Source organism: Sciurus carolinensis, chromosome 6, assembly GCF_902686445.1.
Source record: "Sciurus carolinensis chromosome 6, mSciCar1.2, whole genome shotgun sequence".
NCBI classification, from domain to species: domain Eukaryota; kingdom Metazoa; phylum Chordata; class Mammalia; order Rodentia; family Sciuridae; genus Sciurus; species Sciurus carolinensis.
In genome coordinates this window covers 123,035,711-123,055,520 of record NC_062218.1, presented here as the reverse complement: position 1 = coordinate 123,055,520, position 19,810 = coordinate 123,035,711, and the positions used below count along the sequence as shown (strand labels likewise).

At 38.5% G+C, this 19,810-nt stretch overlaps 1 protein-coding gene across 1 annotated transcript in view; it reads right to left on the bottom strand.

The window, feature by feature from the left end:
- Positions 1–19,810, bottom strand: part of Sema6a (semaphorin 6A) — a 123,664-nt gene that overhangs the window by 9,839 nt on the left and 94,015 nt on the right. The window contains 2 exon segments of the mRNA XM_047556270.1: positions 12,508–12,672; positions 17,961–17,981. Of these exon segments, the coding sequence (XP_047412226.1) occupies positions 12,508–12,672; positions 17,961–17,981 (186 nt within the window).

The window sequence follows — 19,810 nt, the reverse complement described above, 5'->3', positions numbered from 1 at the left end:
AGAAACAGCTTCATTTTCCCTTCTATGCTCTGTTCATTGATACGCTCCTGCTCCACTTTTAGCCTTGGCATTACCAATAGGAAGACACCTTCCTTACCCAGAGCATGGATTGATGTCTGGATGAAGAGTCATAATAGGATAATTTTCAAAAGCAATGCCCAGGATTGTTGGTGTGTGGTTCTGTTTCAGAACTGTTATTGCCCCTGTACAGGCCAAAATTATTTTATTTTTTAATTCTTAAATGCACTTTATTTTATGGCAATTTTAAAAATTAAAAATTAAAAAATTTTAAAATATTCCCCTTCCTCTACTCTACTAGTCTCCTTTCTATTTTCACGAAACAGACCTAGCCCCTGCATTTCTTTTTGCATTTGGTAAGAATTATTTTAGTTTGGCAATGTGTTTGCAGAATTTCAAGGTTTATTTTCCTATCCTGAGGTTTTCTTTCTAAATATGACCGGAAACCCAACATCTGTGTGCTTTCTGAAACTAGACAAAGCATTTCTATTTTCCAACTTCCTGGTCCGATCTTCTTCCTTTGCTCTCTCACAGGGCATCAAAGCTACACAATGGGGAGTGGTTCTTCTTTAAAAAAAAATGTGAAATTCAGGTAATACATTGTTTGGAGTATTTGCAGTGCTTTGATTTTTCTCCACAAAGCAAAGGTGAAACAAATATGAGGAAAGAGGTCTCTCTTAATATTCTGAAAATGGTTAAACTGGTAGGAATATAGTTCTGAGGATCTGGGTCAACAATGAGGCTGGGTGTTCTTGTTAAGGACATACACTCTGAAGTCATAAAGACCTGGATTTGCATCTTGGCTCTACAAATTGCAGTTGTGTGATCTTGGGCATGTCACTCAATCTCTAAGCCCCAGTAGTTCTGTGAGATGAGCATTGTTAGAATAATAAAATAGGCTAAAGAAATGAATATATGTAAAGCAGTTGGCATTGTGCAGGAAATGTGTTAATGTTCAATTAATAATACAAAGACAAGATTTCTAGAAGTTCTGACAAGTTGCCTGCTTTCTATGGGGTCCAAGATAGACTATTTCAAGGCAATACTTGGCTTGGGTCCAATTGTGTTACTCAAGAATAGAAAAATAAAGATTTAAAAATACAAGAAAATCTTGGCTAGTGAGCAACTTGGAAAGCTTCTTGAGTCCCAGTGCTGCTCAGCCTTAGTCTTACCTGGAACTTGTTATAAACAAATCCTCAGGTCCTATTCAACCCTTCTGCTCCAGAGTCTCTGGGCTGGCCTCAGAACCCTGTGTTTAAAACAGGTCTCAGGATGATTCTTATGTTCACTAAAGTTTGAGAGGTACTGTCCTAAATGACATCAATGATATTCTAGAAAGCATCTGGATATTTAGCCCTAAAGTCTGTCCTCAGACACACTACTGAGCCAGTGGTTAGCCAGATTTCCAAAACGATTTGTAAAATACATAAGTAAATGCACAAAATCATTCTTGATGTTCAAAGCATGAGTCTTTAGTGGGTCACATGTACAATTTCTTTACTAAGGTTACTGTGCTCTGATAAAGAACACAAAATTGTTATTTGTTTGAAAGACAGTAAAATTCCTCACACTTTCCCTTGGGTATTTGACAAAAGTGATATAGGACCTAAAATGCTGTATTATTCCCATGGTATCAATCTACCAAATTTGCTAGTAATGGAGGCTGATGGCAAAATTCCTGTGGTCTCTCTACCCTGGCATGAAGACATGGAGGGGAATTTTTGATGCTCCCATCTCTGTTTACAGTAGTCATCACATAGCACCACAGAGGTCTGCCTGGATGACTGGATGCAGGGGCAGAAGAGGCAGAATGCTTGATGGAGCCATTGGATAGAGTAGCCTCTTTTTATAGACCTACATCTAATGTCACTTCAAAATCAGACCCTTCAACTCAACTAATGGTCATCAAATGACACTGAGAATGGATTAGGGGGTGCCAGAACTCTTCCCTCGATATCTGCATGACAGGACAAGAGAAAGGAACTCAAGAAAGTTTTCCTTTATATTCTTGGACTGAAAGAGACCTGAGCTCATGTTTCATTCCCACATTAAGGTTCTGCTTTATAATAATAAAACGCCTAGCACAACAGCGTGCTCAATGGACCTCGGCACCTCCCCATCTGCTGAGCTGAACTGAATCTGCAAATCCATAGAATTACATAAGACATTTTTAAGTTACATAAATTTGTCATGTGCTTTTAAATCCTGGAGTGCTGGACCCTTTTGCAGTTAGGATATATTTATTACCTTAACAAATGTCAGGTGATTGTGTCCAGTGTTATCTATTATTTATGAATAACAAGAGGCTACAGGACTGGAAATGACGGCTTTAATATGTCCAAAAGGTCAGGCATAATGCAGTTTGCAGTCCTATAATTTCTTGACACCATTTCCCCTCCTAATAAAGCATCGCCAATGACTGTCAGTACTGAAATTTCATTATTTCTATATAGCTCATAATCACTGCCTCTGACTTCAGTAAATGTGGATGTATGTTTGAAAAGAAACATATAAAATTTTTAAAAATATAAAATTTAAAAATAATTGGAGTGGGAGAATTCACGTTATCCCATTAAAAATGAATCACTTTACAAAGATAATTTCTAAGCTGCGGACTTACAAGCACGTCAGAAATATTAAAGATGACAGACCTTCACATTGCCTATAATTGACTCTGACACTGATTAGGATCCCATCTACTGTGCCCCCAGTATATGTGTTATATCCAACCACATTTCACTGGTTTACTTCAGGGCCCTTCTGAGATTAAAGTGCTAAGAGATTTACATATGATGAGGATTCTGTGGTTCCTTTCAGTACCCCCAGTAGCCCACACATTTTTGCAGGGGGTTTACCTATTATTCCCATAGCCTGTATCTCTCTGGGACTAGCAAGTGAACACAGGTTTTTCAGCCCCTTTTTCTGTAGGACAGTGACATGCGTTATGTATTCTTGGCAAGTCCTACAGAGGGTGAGGTCATTCTCATGTGTAACATTAAGAAAAGAGAAGCTACCCTCGGGAATTACCTGGTTGCCACTACTTTGCCCTCTGTAGACTAGTCTGTCTATGAAACAATAAGGTTTGCAAATTCACACTTCTAACTTTAAAACAAACAAACTTCATGAAACTAGACTATCAGAAAGTTTTGGGACAAAGCTAATATTAATTTTCTATTATTGCACAGGATCTAAACTATACACTGATTCTTCACAGTTTTATTGTTAGGATAAAACAGAATCTAGATGAACACAGTGCAGTTGAGTCAATTAAAGAGGAAGTCTGTAACGACTCCAGATGTTCTGTTAATAAGATCATGCCTAACCTAGTCCCTGTAGTCCTTGAAAGTTCCATTAAGCTGTCAGAAAACTCTGTACTGTGTGTGTTTTGTACAAAGGATGGGAGAGAATGGGAAAAAAGTAAAAAATAAAAGGAAGAAGAAAGAAACTAAAGGAAAAGGGTGGGGGTAAAGTTTCATGTCAAGAAAGATAGGGCTTGAAACAGCAGCTGTAGGTTAAAGGTACAAAGAACCCCTAGAAGATGAATTTACTTTTTTAATACCCTAAGGTTTAAGTTGCTATTAAAAGCAAAAGTTCAAGTCTCCATAATCATAATTTAAGATCTCCATTTTTTGAGAAAGTGGATAGTAGGTAGAAAAAAATGGTTTAGTGGTTATCTCTAGAAAATTCAAATATTGGTGTGCAGATTCAGGCAGGCAAGGAGATAAAACGGCTTTCTACATGGCTGACATTTAACTTTTTTTTTCTTCTACCCTTTCCACAATAATCTCATCAAGACCTTAGATAAATTCAGCAAGTTGTCAAGAGGATACAAAATTAATTAAATCAAATCTACATCCATGCCTGCAGTAGTGAAAGAATGATTACAGCCTTCCACTCGGGCTTCTCGGTGCTCACCCTCCTCCCTGGCGTACACTCACATGGGGGAAACTGCCACTTGGTCTATTTGAGGACCAGCACCTGACCTGCTTACAGTGCTGTTTTCTTCAGTCCTTCAAAGAAAAGCCACAGACCACAAATAGACTCTTTTCCTGGTAGGTGACAAAGAAATAATATAGTAAAAATACAGGGTAGCACCCTGGATTACATTGTCATTTCTTTCTCAGCCTCCTCTGATTTCAAAATCTGTCCTGAATAAAATGTCTGTCATAAGCCATGCACCCCAGTGTTTTAACTAAAGTGACAGAGAAGCCCTTGTTTGGAGTTTAGCTCGCCTCAGACTTTACCTAGGAGAGAGCTCTTAGTTTGGCAAGAAGCATCAATCAGGAAAACGTCAGGGATATGTAGTAACAAACACTGTAGATTCTAAATAGGTGCATAGTTACTCTTCCCAAATTTATGGTGTATATGTAATTAATAACCTCATATAGTTATATGATCAGTTTACTATATACCACCTATCAATCTTTCTACCTTTGTCCTTTCCTTCCTTCCCCCTCCTTAAGTCCCTGTCTTCCCACCACCTATCATCCTATCCCCCTCTCCGTGCAGCTAAAGACAAAGCATGGCATTTAGGGCTCCAGACGACCATTTCAATCTCAGCCCCTACTCTAGCCTGCCATGTACTTTATCACTTCGGTCACCCCACACTGCTTTCCTCTTTATCATCTCAGGCTGTACTATCACAGTTTTGTGTCTTGATCATGCAATTTATTCGCCTTGGAATGTCTTCCCCTTCTGCCCCTGAAATCCATCTTTCCTTCAGTGCTTTGCTGCCCGCCCCCATCAGTCCCTCCCTTAACTCCCTCAGGGCTCTGTCTACCCTTCATTCCTTGATTTCTCTCTCAGAATCACCCTGCCCCAGTTAGATCACCTGTGTAACTCCCTTGCTAGACTGCAAGCTACCTGAGTGTAGGATCACGTTGCATTCAAATCTGTATTTTCTGCAGTACGTGTTTGTTGAACATCTGTTGAATGAATGAAGAAATGAAGGAAAGGTTGCTCTATGGGCCTTTCGTTGTGACTAGAATTATCAATACCACTACTATTTTCTTGTACTTTCCGAAAATAAGACCAAAAATACATGTTGATAAAAACTAGAAGTTAAAGAAAATTAAAAAATCACTTGTTTTAATGGTGCTCCTGTTCAGGAACAATTTGTTTTCTGAGCCTTCCTCACTTAAGAGTGACATTTAAAAGCTTGATTTTGGTGATAATATTTTAAATTACCCTTTATCATATTTCAAATACATATGTAACTTTAAGTGATCATTTTCTAAAATTAAATATGAATAATTTAATTTTTTATTTAAGCTCTCTGTGGGTTACTCTAGATTTCCAAGAGTTAAAGGGCAAATACAATCTAGAAACTATGTCTCATATAGCTTCGCTGAATACATTATCTGCAACCTCTTCAATGGGATTCATCAGATAGCAAAAAATATATAGGATACTAGGTTAAATTTAAACTTCAGATATAAACAGTAATGTTTCAGAGAACAGTATGTCCCAATGTAATATTTGGGATATGTTTACAGTAAAATTACTTAGTTTTATCTAAATATTAAAAAACAGTACTCAGATACATCTGAAGTTCAAATTTAACTGGGCATATTGTATTTTATGTAGTAATCCTACTCTTCTACTCCTCCACAGTGTTTCTAATGACTGCCACAAACAATTTTTATTTATTTATTTATTTATTTATTTTTGGTACCAGAGATCTAACCGAAGGGTATTTAAACACTGGGCCATATCCCCAGTCTTTTATATATTTTTATTTTGAGACAGGGTCTCCTTAAGCTATTTAAGCTATTTAAGCTATTTAAGACCTTGCTAAATCACTGAGGCTGACTTTGAACTCATGATCCTCCTGCCTCAGCCTCCCAAGATGCTGGGATTACAACCACATTCTTTACAGGCACTCAAACCTTTAGTTGATTAAAATAGTTTGAGTTATAAAAATGCTACTGAATCTTTATAGGACAGGTGTAGCACATTTTACAAATTTTAAAAAAAGAAAAACACCAAATTTTAAGAATCTCTTGTCTTTCATTATCACCAACAGCAGTACCTTTGCATACCAGATGTCTTATAAACTTTGTATGACACCTTTCCTATTATCCTCAATAACAAAAATAAATGAACTCTAATTCAAAAGGGTTCTTGGAACATCAACAATCTATATGCCTCCTCTAGAAGTTCCTTGCCTCTGATCATGCATGTTCCTTTTCTCCCTGGTTCAGTTAATTTTCAATTGTTCAGTGGAAGTAACAGATCTTGTCCTTCTCAGAGGACTCCCCATAAGACAGCACTCTCTGAAACCTCCTAAAGACTGTCTTGATCTACCTTAAATCCAAAAATGGCTGCCATCTTATGCCTCACTCGTATGTAAATTATGCAAATCAGTATGAGCTTAGTTTTTTTTTTTAAGTAAAGCTTGACCTATTTGAAAACAATAAAGTCAGAGTTTACCAGCATTCCTGCAAAATTTTAAATATGAATCCTGCCTGCACCCAACATCCTTCATTTTCCTTGTCTTCCCTGCCTAGAGATATATTATTGTCGTAATATTGGTACTGAAGGAAAAGACCAGAGAAGGAGCTGAAAGACTGTTTCAGAGTGTTATGTCCTTGCTGTGGCCTGCCAAGTTGCCCTTAGTTGTCCAGTATCTTTTTCTAAAGTCTGTTGTGTATGTTTTCTTTTTGTTCACAAAGGCAGTGGTGGTTGTAAAGCATTTTTCTCTGCTTTTGTGTCTACTTGTGCTTTGTCTGTCTGGCAGTTTGATATTTCTTGGACAGGAACTATGTCTGCCTCTACGATAGCCCCCAACTTCTCATTGACATCCAAATTGCACTACAGAACTAGTGATAAATTTTGCTAGAGTCAATACAGAAAACATTTTTTGTTACAGCAATGTTACTGAAGAAATGATAGGAAAAATTCAGCCCAAGTTTAGGTCAGGAAAAGAAGAGACGCCTATTTTTTTTCCATATTACTGTCACCAGGAATAAATTTCTCTGTACATAAAATCACTTACATATGACTTGATAGGAGCCAAGAAATTATCTTCCTCATTGGGAGAACCGGGATCTTTAGAATCCCAAATGCTGCAGATTTTAAGCGTTGGTGAGCGTTACAATGCAAGAGTAATCAGACTCCACTCTATTATTAACTGTGCTCACTCATAAGCAGATCTCAGTTCATAAACAAAGCTTGCTCCCAGTGTTTGGAATTCAGCAGAGGTGAAGAGTGAATGATAGAAAAGGGGAAGAAGGGTGAAGAATAAGGTATGTCAAGTCAGGGGAACGCTCTACAGTACTAGAGTCCTTATAGATACCAGAAAGGTAGATGGGAGGCAGAGATGCTGCAGGAAAGTTTTCCCTAGGCTACAATTTAAGTAATAACTAGCTGCAGCCTACACTAGGGTGTTCACTACTGGGGCGGAGAAAAAACTTGCCAGATGCTTAACAAGCCTAGAGTGGCTAATTTCTTTTTAGTCTAAATCCATTTTTCTTTAAATTCCTTCTTGACCAAACTTCCCACATCCAATCAGAAAGCTCGGTAGGTTGAAAAGAAATCGGAAGAGCATGAGATGATGTAATCTCAACACTCAGACTGATGTATGCATGCATATGCTTGGCTTTGCAGTGCCCAGCCAACAGAAGGTTTGGGGTCACCAACTCTCCTCTTTCCGAGTGTCAGAAGCAAAGTTCTTAGTAGTAGTTCTTTGTGTGTGTGTGTGTGTGTGTGTTTGTGTGAGTAGGAGGGAGGGTACCAGGGATTGAACCCAGGGGCACTTACTGAGTTACATACCCAGCCTTTCTTAATTTTGAGACTGGGTCTTGCTAAGTTGCTGCTGCTAGCCTCAACTTGTGATCCTCCTGCCTTAACCTCTCAGATCATTGGGATTATAGTCGTGCACCACTATGCTCAGCTGTAGCCTTTTATTTTGGTACTGGGGATTGAACCCAAAGGTACTTTACTACTGAACTACATTCCCAGTCCTTTTTACTTTTTCTTTTGAGACAGGGCCTCACTGCCCATGCTGGCCTTGAACTCGTGATCCTCCTGCCTCAGCTTCCACATCTTGGTAATAGTTTAATTGTCACAGGACTCCTTTAATTGCTTTAGGTCAGATTTACCCAGACTCTAATTAGTAAATTATACAAGGTTAACCATACCAATGAGCCTCACCTACCAAATTATTTACTTAAGATTTTATTTCCCTACTACTTCCTGCATTACTATCTACTTAGTATTTAAATTGTCTTTAAAATGTATTTCAAATGGAAACTTTACAACATTGTCATAAATGGAAACACGTGTCACTTTTCATAGATAGAGGGTAGTCATAAAAATAAAATTAACTGAAAGCAAAACAATGTTAACTCCAGCTAGATCCAGCTCCAAGCTAAAGCAGCAGTCTATAGAGTCCATCCTCTCTTTGTCAGACAGGGGTGGTGGCAAGTTTATGTTAATGACCAAAGATCAAACTGAGACTTATCCTTGACACAATCAAGTACACTGACTGAAAGAAACAAAAAAGGCATAGAGTTCCTACCACATGACTCAGTATTCCTGAAGGCCATGATGTCCCTGAGTCCCTAAATCATCCTGTGTGGAGCTGCACATGCCACTGAGGCAAGACTGTCACAGGCCACAGTACATGAAAGGAGTAAGTAATTAACTTTAAAGAGGATTGTTGATAAACTCTGTGATTCATACAATAACTAAGCATGCTACTCGTCCTTTATAGACCTCATGAATCTTACTGGAAAATTATTTTCCCAACTACAAATTGCTTACATAAATAGTTGGCACATCCATTAAAACTCAGTCAACAATAACATTTTGGTTTAAATTATTCATGTCACCTCAAACTTAAATTCTATTTCTCCATGTTTTCCTTGTTTACAATGACCATCTCTTGACTAAATGAAATTATGTGATACTGCCTCACTTTAAAGATTCCCTAAATTATGTAAGTATACAATTCTGGCATTTTTCATCAAACGAGAACAACTTTCTCTATATTTACTATTTCATCTATTTTCTGAGAGCTCACAAGAACTCTATAAAACAAAGTCAGAATTAGGGGCTTCTCTTCTGTTCAGGATTTGTGCAGCAGTTGGTGTTTAGACTTTATGATTCTGATACACACTGGTCCTTGCAGCTTTGTGCATGGCTAACTTCCTCCACATGTCTTACATTCCTCTTGGAAATCAGTTGTATGATATTGTTACTATTGGTAAGAAACAAGAAGCACAGGAGTGGTTATTTACTCTCAGGATTGTTTAACCTAAAAAAGAAGTTCTTATGTCTTTTGCTGTTAGGAGAGGTAGTGGGGAATAAGTTAGATCTAAAAATAAACGGGGTTTTCCTTTCTTATTTGCATGTAATTAGAGCCCCTATGTAACTACCCATTACCACCCCGATAGTTATTGGATGAATAAATAACATGTAGTTATAGATGTGGCAAAACCAAGAAAGAAGTAGTCAGGGCTGCATCCAATTTATCAGCTTGGTGATTAAAGGGCTGGCTCTGGAGGCTCCAGACATCGAGGGACCCAGAGATAAAACGGAGCGGTTGACTGTGTTTTTTACTAATGAATCCAGGGCTTGAAAGATATCAGGCAATTTTAAAGAAAAGCAGCAAGGACAAGAGACACTAGACAAGGCCAGAAGGGTAATGAAGGGCAAGGCCAGTTACTGAGAGAGAAAATTACTTCATTTTCTATGATAATGCTTCTGCATGCTTTGCAGGTCTCCTCTCACACTTTGTTAGTGAAAACTATATATACATACAGCATCCAAACGCTGATCACAGTTTAGAAGGAAAGAGCCTTGGAATGTTCCACAGAGGGCAGAGGGCTTTGGGCTATTACTCTGAAAGGGGGAGGCTAAGAACAATGGCAGCAGAAGGGGGTTAGATGGCAAGGTGAGAGCAGTGCTTTGACAGAATGAGAGGGACGCACGGGATTAAATCAAGACGAAAGACACAGCAAGGAAAAGAAAGAAAAAGGCAAGCAAACATACTCTGGAAATGCAGAATTGTTTGGAGCATGAACTGGGGCAGAGAAGGGGGCCAGCCCAGGGGCATCAGCAGATCTGCAGACAGGAGCTATTGGAATCCGTTTTGCTCAGTGGCTCTTTCTCAGTGGCCAAAATAAAAAGGGCATTGGACACTCGCCTCTTCCTCAGCTCACTGGTCAGCAGACACACTTTCTGCTTAGCAGGGGAATGTGGGATATTTTAGAAACAATTCCAGAGTATATTTAGCTCCCAAAGCTGGAGCACACAAATGTCACATTCCCATGAGACAATCGACCCAGTGAAAAGAGCACCCATCAGAGGCCCTCAGGAAACCCACGGGACTCCCGCATCCCAGGAGATGCTGCGCACACGGGTGTGACATCATTAAGGCACCAACGTCAGGGAATGAAAAGAAGCGAGGGAGTCACAGATTGGTTCAGATTAAGGGACATCATAATGAGTCAGAAAAGGACCGAGACTTTTCCAACAGAGTAACGCCATCACCAAGTCATACCACACAGTGCTTGGCAAACGAAACAAAGCTTGAAATAAATCATGAACGGTAAACAGAAAAATAATTCAGAGCAAAATGGAAATCAAAATCATAAAAAAATCATGGTAAAAGGAACACTAAGCTATATCTTTTTCAAATTTCTGCATAACAACTCATTGGCATTGCCCCATCAAACATAAAATCAATTGTCAAAAATCAAACTCAAATTTGACAGGGCAAGGCAAGGAGTTAATAGCACAAGAACAGTGATCATGTTAAACACCCATGCAATCACCTCTGCCACCATTGTTTGACAATATGCAGACTGCTTCCAGCTTTGTCAATATTCATAATAAGACCCAAGAGAGTGAACAATGCCGAATTTTAAAACAATCTGTCAAAGTGTTAATTGGACTCTTTGAGAACCTCCATTCCTTAGGGGAGTTAACGATTGGAGAAAATCCATGCCACCCCTCTCAGTAAAGAGTAAATTACTGCAACCAACAGCTAGAGATTTGGTTGACATAGTTAGGACTTTACTGGAAAGATTGTTTTTCTAGAGAATCACAGTGGGCAAAAACAAAGTGGTTTTTACTAAACTGTCTCTTTTGAACACAGCCAAGACCAATACATCTTAGGTCTGGAGCCACACATCACAAATAGTGCACATGCTGGGGTTTGTGGCCGGTCAGGCAGTTTCTTCTCCATCAGGTGCTTTCTCAGGATGCTAAGAACAGAGGGACTGATGAGACAAAAACCTGCTTTTTATTTCTTTTTTTCTTTAAATAGATTTGAGGCAGGGCATATTAAGAGGGAAAGTCTAAAGAAGAAGAATAAAATCCTTCTGAAGGGGACACGCTCAAGGGCAAGATAAAAAGGGGGGGGGGCTTGATCTTTACATTTAGGCTCTGGAAATAGGACAGCAGAATGCAGAGCACTCTCAGGAGAGGGATAGCAAAAGAGAGGAAGAACCTTTGGGTCTGCTCAGAAAATATTCTATCAACATAAAGAGGGAAATATGTGTGCAAAAAACTCTGGGTGAGGACACGACAGAGACTGTCTTCAAGGGTCATGGAGGCTGCTCTGCCCTCGAAACTTACACCCAGCTTGGATGAAACTCTTGAAAACATATAGAAGTTAACAATTCTGAATGGGGGGAAAACAGCTCAGCAACATAACTGGGCTTTTCAGGCTCTGATTTACAAGACTGTTTTTTGGACAAGTAAAGGCCTCTTTGGTTGCAGCTGCGACTGAAGTAGGATGTGTTACCAGAAGCAGCAAATGGCGAAAAAAGAGATGACATTTCCTGTCTGCAGTCAAGCAAAGAAAGCAAAGGAGAATTTAGGACAGTTCACAGTAGAGTCCCTTTCATTTAGTGTGGCTTCCTTTCCATTTTAAATGCATAGCAATTCTGCTTGATTAAATGACATATTTTTGTTTCAGCTGTTGTCCTCTGAGGGCAATTACAGTAGTCTGAGGACCACGGCCCTATTCAAATTCAGCACCATGTGAGAGGGAGAGATGCTACCAGCCAGGAAAGACTTTGCCCAGCTAGTTCTTGATTCACTGATTAATGGGCTTTTACTTGGACTACATTCACTTGCCAAAGTCCACATGGCATTCCATCACATTATGGTGGGAAGAGAGAGTCCAAAAAAAAAAAAAATTTTATTTTTTTTTTAAATCACAGCATGTGGCTGAGAGGAGTGGAAAGGGATCTCAGGAGCCGGCAGCTGATTGGAGCCAATCTATACCTCTTCTGGATGGAAGAAGCTCAGAGATGTGTTATTTGTTTTGTGTGTTTTCTCCCTGGCCCAGGAATAATTTAGGATCAAGCCTCAAATGAGGGCTGGACTGTTAGTCTTAATTTTGAGATGCTTTCAGTCATGGTGCATTGGAGGTTCCTAAATGCTGCTTGGACTCAGCTGGAAGCAGTTACACAGTCCTCCCCGCTTTCCCCGCGAACTCTCCCCGCCAAGGAGGAGGCATTTCCAAGGCCTTACCCTTCTTGTCTTGGTGATTATGGGAAGACACTGCCCCCAAAGGATCTGTGCTGTCAGGTGAATCGAGCAGGTCCTTCCAGTCCAGCATTCCTCCCCTAGACTCATACCCCTCGCGAGCCGCCGCATCTGATGTGGTGGTGCTGGGCAAGAGGGAACTGGCGTGCCCTGTTTTTATCACAAATACAGTTAGGGAAAACATCACTGGAGAGACCCACATTCCCTTTGCTCAGAGGCCAGGAGGTGGGCTGAGAGACTGAGATGAGATGGCCCTAGAAATAAATGGCAAGTCTTACCATTGGTGATGGTGGGGGTGTTGTTCAGCAGAACAATACCCCCCCTTGAATTTGTAACTAGAGCATAAAGGGCCAGATTGTATCTCAACCACTTGCTGGGTGAACCCCAGGAATCACTTAGCCTCTCCTCTGCACACCATGGGGATAATGACACCTCCCAGTGTTGAGAGGATAACGTATCTAGCACAGTGTCTGATATGCACTAGAGGCTCAAGAAATGTCAGTGACCTTTCCCTGGTCATCCCCAGGGTAGCATTAAAGACAGAAAGTGTCTACCCTGGGAAGCTGTGTGTCTCCCCACATCCCAAGTAACTCAACTATCCTGAGCCCTTTCCAAACAGGCTCCATGGGGTGTCTTGTCTTCAGCTTCAACTCAGCTTCACAGGCATTCCCTGTTCTGGGAGGACGTCCTGCTTTCCAAAGGGATCTGCCCCCACCTCTTTTTCATTGGAATGGAGGCCTCAACTGTTATGTGTTATGGCTGTGCCTTGTATGTTTTATTCCAATAAAGCTGGTTTCATAGTTTCATGACTTACATTTATGAGATTTGTTTTTGAGGTCTCATTGAAATGATTCAAACCAGAAAAAGAGAGATTTTGAGATTTAAAGTAGCCTCCCATAGGATAATGCCAAAAGAATGGCTAGGTTGGGAGTTTCGGTAGATACCGTGGACATTTCCTGTGAACACATCTGTAAGCTCTCGCTCCATCACTGCACAAGATTGAATGCAGATTCTATCAGATGCTTTGATCTAAGCTGTCATAATGATTTAAAGAAGCCCTACTACCTGTTCTGTCTGATAGAAATGAAATATAACCTCCCTGTGATTTTCCACTGGAGTCTTTTGGCTTATTAAACCATTTTACCTATAGCAGTCTCTTGGAACAATTTTTTAAAAGACATCAGGACAACTACTGTGCATGTGTAATCGGTGCCTTTGATAGAAAGTAGGGCAGATTCACAATAACTCCCAAACCTCCAGCCTCGGGATGTGATCACTGTATTCATGACAAATAAATACTGGCCACCAGAAAAAGAGATAATAATGATAAATGCATTACATTCTATTTTTTCCACAATTATTATTGGACGTTAGAGTCTCACGAGACTATAATATTGCAAATTACAGAAAACATTTAAAAATTGTTTTTTTATTTCAGGATTTTGCTTGGTGGGTAAAGTAAACCAAGTGGCTCATCTAAGCTATGATGATTTCTGTGGAAACACCACACTTAAATACTGCCATAAAGCTTTGGTAATGTTTAAGAAGTCACTTTCTATACAGAACTCGTGTGGCTCCCACACAGCTTCAAACATCCGCTTTGTTGAAAATAGTCTGCTTCATATCCCACTGCTAAAAATATGTGCATTTAAGACTCAAGGAATGCTTGCTTCTGGACTTTTTGTTTTTATGTTTCTGAGTTTCACATCTCATCTCATAATACTGATAAGAGAACAGAGGCAGGGAAATCAGCCTGAGAAAGGGAAACATGGAATTTCCTTTATTTCCTCTTTGCTTACATCGAGGTCTAAAACATAACCTCTATTTTCCACTCCTGAATTCAAGACTGTTCTAGTAAGATATATGGCCAGCCTAAGGAAGAATTCAGCACTCAGCATAAGCAAACATAGTTTTGTAGAGAGTTAGAAAAAGAGAGGAAGGAAAAAAATCTTCCCCTCCAAGTAGCAAGAATTTCTTTTACCTGAATTGATATGCATTTTGAACACTTTCAATTTAACTGTGTTCAAGGGGCAATTTTATGGTAATGCCATAAGTATGGTTTAGGGAGAACATTTCTTAATATGGTAATCTAGGGGAAATATATGCCTAAGGGACACATTCTCTGTAGAAAGATTTCCTGGATCATATGCTGCAAATACATGGAAAACTCATTGGTAATGGAAAGCTATGGCTATGAGAGGAAATTAATGTGGACCAGATGGTAGTTAGGTAGGAAAATGTTTTACACAAATGTGAGAAATCAGCCTCTTCTTCTTATCACTGAAGCGTTAGTCTGATCCCCATCACATCTCGATTTTCTATATGTAAATCTAGAGAAACCATGTATCTGATTTATTTAAAAGAAAAAAAAAAAAAACAGAGCAGCAAGAGGTCTGTAATCTTTTAAACTTATGCTTGAGGATAGGGAACAGGTGCCGGAGGTGAATTAAACAATCAGGGAAAGCAATACCTGATTCTCAAAAATTTCAGAACTACCACATCAAAACATTAGGCAGCAGTCCTCAGTTTGAAATCAAGATGTGTGCTATTACATCCCGAAGTGTTAAAAAAAGTTATAAGAAAATCACTTATATTCCTTCTTATAATTTGATTTTAGAGGCTATATTATTTTTATGCATTGCCTAAGAGACTTTGTAACCAAAATAGTGCTACAAAAATAGGCAATCATTTGTGGCTATGGTATTGTATGTCAATAGTTTTGCAACCTACAATTTTGTCTTGTCAGTCCAATAAGAAAGGTCACATTTTAATCAATAGAACTTATGCTACATAACTTCAAAAACACAAAGGAATAGATATATTTAAAAAGTTAAGTTGAGCACATCACATTGTTTCTCTGTATCTACAAGTCATTGTGATTCTAGAGGTTAGAGACCCTTTGAACTACTCTACCTATTAACAGTGATTGTAGCCAATTAGACATAAAAAAGAGACACTAAATCAATACAGAGGAAGAGAGAAGGAAAACAATCAGGACCCAATTCACTAAAAGGGGTACTTGTATTTGTAACTGGTGTTGCATACAGTTTTTGCAACAGAAAGTTTGCATGGTTTATCGAAATGATTCCTTTTCCTGAGAGGGGCAGTTGTGGTTTAGGGTTTGCTGTATGGGTCTGTACTTAGCCACAGAATGCAGGACATGCAAAGGACACAGCTAGAAACAGCTTGGGTGCGCTTTAGACTTTAGGATTGACTCTCTTGTCTATATTTGTGCCCATAAAAATGGCAATCTGATCTTTCCTCTGATGCTACAAGTATATCTAGTCTACTGCCTGGCATATAGAGGCACTTAACAAATATTTGCTGGATGAGTTAATTAAATCTCTTTTGGGTTTACTAACTTCAAAATAGGTATCGCTTGTAATAGTTTATATGTTTCAAAAGTCTCCTGTATTTTTGTACATCCTGTCATCACTCATCACTCATTTTGATGGTCAATTAATCACCTAACTTCTTCATACTAAATATATTCAGCCTGAAATGGGCAGGATCATTAGCTGATAGAAAAATTCCAACTCTTTCATTTATTACAGAAACCACAGATCAAGAGATGAGGATGAATGGGCATTGTCCTTTAAAGTGTTAATATGGAAGAATTAATAAGTACCTTTCCTTTGAAAAGGAAAAAAGAGAGAAAGCCATAGCTTGAAGAGTGATTTTGTTCATGAAGAGCATCCCATGGTTTAATTATTCTATCTATATAAGAAATTGCCTGGGAGTTAAAATTGGTCTTAGTACAATTGATGAATGTTGGGGAAGTTGCTGGTTCAATTAGTTTCAAGATCTGAATTTCTCAATATCTGATAAAGATTATTCAATTATCAGAAATGACTGCAAAGTATGATATTGGAAAAGAGCAGATGCTAAGTGGGTTTTCTTTTTGAAGGCTAAGTCTAAACTAGATGAGATGACATGTGTTTTCTGGGTGATATATTTTTTTTTTTGAGTCTATAGTGTTCAATATTCTGGTTTGAACTGAAGATGAGAGAACGATAAATGTGGATGGATTTGTAGACTCATCTACTCCATCTTGCCTTACTTCATAGGGGGCTGGTCAGGAGAAACCAGGCAAGATTTTTCATACTGTAGAGCTCCAATTCATAAAATGATCTTTAAGACTTCAAAGGGACTTTTTATTTATGCTAATGAGACCCAGGGAGTGAACATTTACATAGAGCTATTGAACACATTTGTAGCCATCTTCAACTATTTTTTTGAATCCTAAATTTCTCATTGTTTTCCTTTCTTACCTCTGTTTTTCCTTCTTTGCCTTCATTTTCCCAGCCTCTTTTATTACCTACCCCTTTATTTAAATACTCTCCTGTCACTATTCCTTTGTTGTATATCTTAAACATACAAACTATAAATGGCTGAACTCTTGTCCCCATTAAAATGCAAAAGCCTAAAGTTGCCATTGCACAGATGTTTTTCATATATTAAAAAAAAAAACACAGATTGTTTACTTAATAAATATTTGGTGGTACTTTGAGAAATGTGAATGGAATGGCTACATCTCAACTTTTTGCACCAAGAGTTCAGAATATTCTGTTTATGGACGTTGTAGCTGTGTTTAATATAATGCTCCTGTATTTCAGACAAGAACAATGGGATAAATCCTGTTTGCACATCATTTCCACTGCATCACTCTTCCTTGTACACATTCTGAAGAAATCTCACTGAAGATATGTTTAAATATGCATACTCTTTGTGAGTCTAAATTTTGATGGCCAATTTCATGCTACATTGGAAAGTTTTGCCTAATAAGAACCTGGTGCCTATACCTGGTATAGATTTTCCCCTGTGAAAGGTAGAGTTCTGAGAGTCAGCATTTTGGGGCATGGTATTCCCTATCAGCTAAGGAGCTATAGTCTATTTTAGTTATAAGCAATATTCTTTTATCTTGGATATACTTATGTCCAAAAGCAGTTTCTTTTCCCTCAAGAACTCATTAAATATATTCCCGAAGGTTGGCATATTTCATGTTATATGGATTAAAAATTTAGGACTCAGTCTCCCACATCAACTGTCTCATATAAGCAGAGTGGCTTTTGAAGCACAGTGAAATCTATAAATAATTTTAGTGAATTGGGGCTCTGAAACAACAAAGAATCTGGTCCATGATGTTTAGGAATGAAACTATAAACTAGCACAGTATGAGTGACTTAAGGAATTTTTAAAAAATTTACATATATATATGTGTATATGTATATATATATATGTATAAACTGACCATACACTGTGTTGTAAGACATTTCATGATCTGGTAGAAGAGTTGAAATGTCTATAAAAAATAACGAGGATAAAAAATTAATTAAAAAGAAACCTAAAGTTTGAGAATGCTCAAGAGGATTAGTGAAATAGGATTTCTCAGATAGATTTCCACTGATATTAAATTATGACAGTAATATCTTCCTTACCATTCAGTGCCACGAAGGAATCTGAAAGACAAAAGGGAGGAGGAGGTTACTCGGTGTTTCACACTCTGCTTAGTGTGACTTACATAATAAGTGGGAATGAGCTAATCAGAACTATGCCAACAAATGATTCCCGAAACTGAGAAAGGGCTTTTAATTCCTGCGTGGAACCTAGGGTGCTTTATACTCAGTCTAATTTCACACTTCCATAACTCTTCCATCAAGTGAGTTTCCTCAAAGTCACTGCCAAAAGGCAGGGAAAAAACAAGAGTCAGCAGAGGAAATGGACACTGCGATTACATGTGATTCTGAGAATTTGAGCCTTACTTAATGTCATTTTGGTGATAATAAGCATGTGGATAAAATAAGAGGCACATGCTTAAGGAAAGAACTTTTCTTTGTATTTTCTCTTCTCATCCTTATGACCAAGATGGAAAGAAGTGTCCAGTATCACAATGTTCTGAACTCAGCAGGGGTTTCAGTTTGGAAATTTAAAAAAACCAAACCCACACACTTATTAAGCAACACATGCAGGCGTGTGTGCTGTGTGTCTGGGTCAGGTCACTGGTTTGCTCAGCCTGTTATGCAGTCTCTGACGCTGGTTCCTTATGATCTCCTTATTTCCTCTTAAGGTCCTATTAAAGAGTCTAACCAATTGCCTAGGTCCTCTCTGAACACCTATATATGAATAGGTATGTCTGATAGAAGTAGGTTCTGCTCCAGTAGCACAGGGAGAAGAGAAGCCCTTGGGAAAGGCAGGCAGGTGGAGGGGCAGCTCAATTCTTGCCCTGAGTGAACCTCCTAGGTGCTTCCTCAGGAATGGAGTTAAAGGTAAGGGACATACTAGAAAGCACAAAGGCAGGCTTAGGGGCTTGACTGATGAGATAACTTGGGATAGAAAGCAAATCACTGGATTGGAACCTGAAGATGTCCCCTATGCTGCACACAGAGGCTTCCTTAGCTTCCTCTGCCTGAGAACACAGATATGGGTGTGAGACTATTGATACAGTGGACACTTTATAGAGGCACGGTCTTCTTCACACTCTTCATGCATTTAATGATTCAATCTAAGACTATACTGCTATTTTTCTACAGATGCTCATATCACCAGATCATGAAAATATGAAAATAGTTCACAAAAGTGAGTTATTAACTGAACATATATCCCCCCAAAAAAACCTGTTTCCCTCAAAAAATGAAGGTATAAGGCACCAAGATGATTAAGAGCCAGTGATCAAACCTCAGATTGTCTCAGATTTACACACTAAGGTATATATGCATGCGATAGATATTTGGTGATGACACCCTCTCCTAAATTGTGAAGGTGAAGGCAGAGTAAGGATTTTTTTTTCAATATCCTTGTAAACAAAAATTATAGGGCAAAGAATTTTGAATTAGGCCTCTTAATTTGATTATATCTGATCTACAAAAAAAGCATAAGGTAGAAAGTTAGATGACATGTTCGTCTGACATTTCTGTATTCATGGCTATAAGAGTAATTTCCAAGATTTTCATTATAGAATCAAGTATCAGAAGTGATATTGTTTCATTCCCTTAGGAGATAATTTTTGGTGCCATTGTGAATGCAAGTTGTTTGAAATTCAGCATATGTAACATTTAGAAAAGTCACAAACTAAACAGTTTTCTAAGAGCTTGGCATTATTCCTTAAATTAGTATTAATAAAACATTTTCAGGAGACTATTGATACTAATCAGATCATAGGACGACATAGGACAGTGCTATTATACTGTAATTCTGTCTAGTTGTCATAGGTAACTAAAATGTTACCATTTAATAACATAGGGACTCTGAGATTGCACAGTAAGCTAACTCCTATAGAAATGTTATTTTG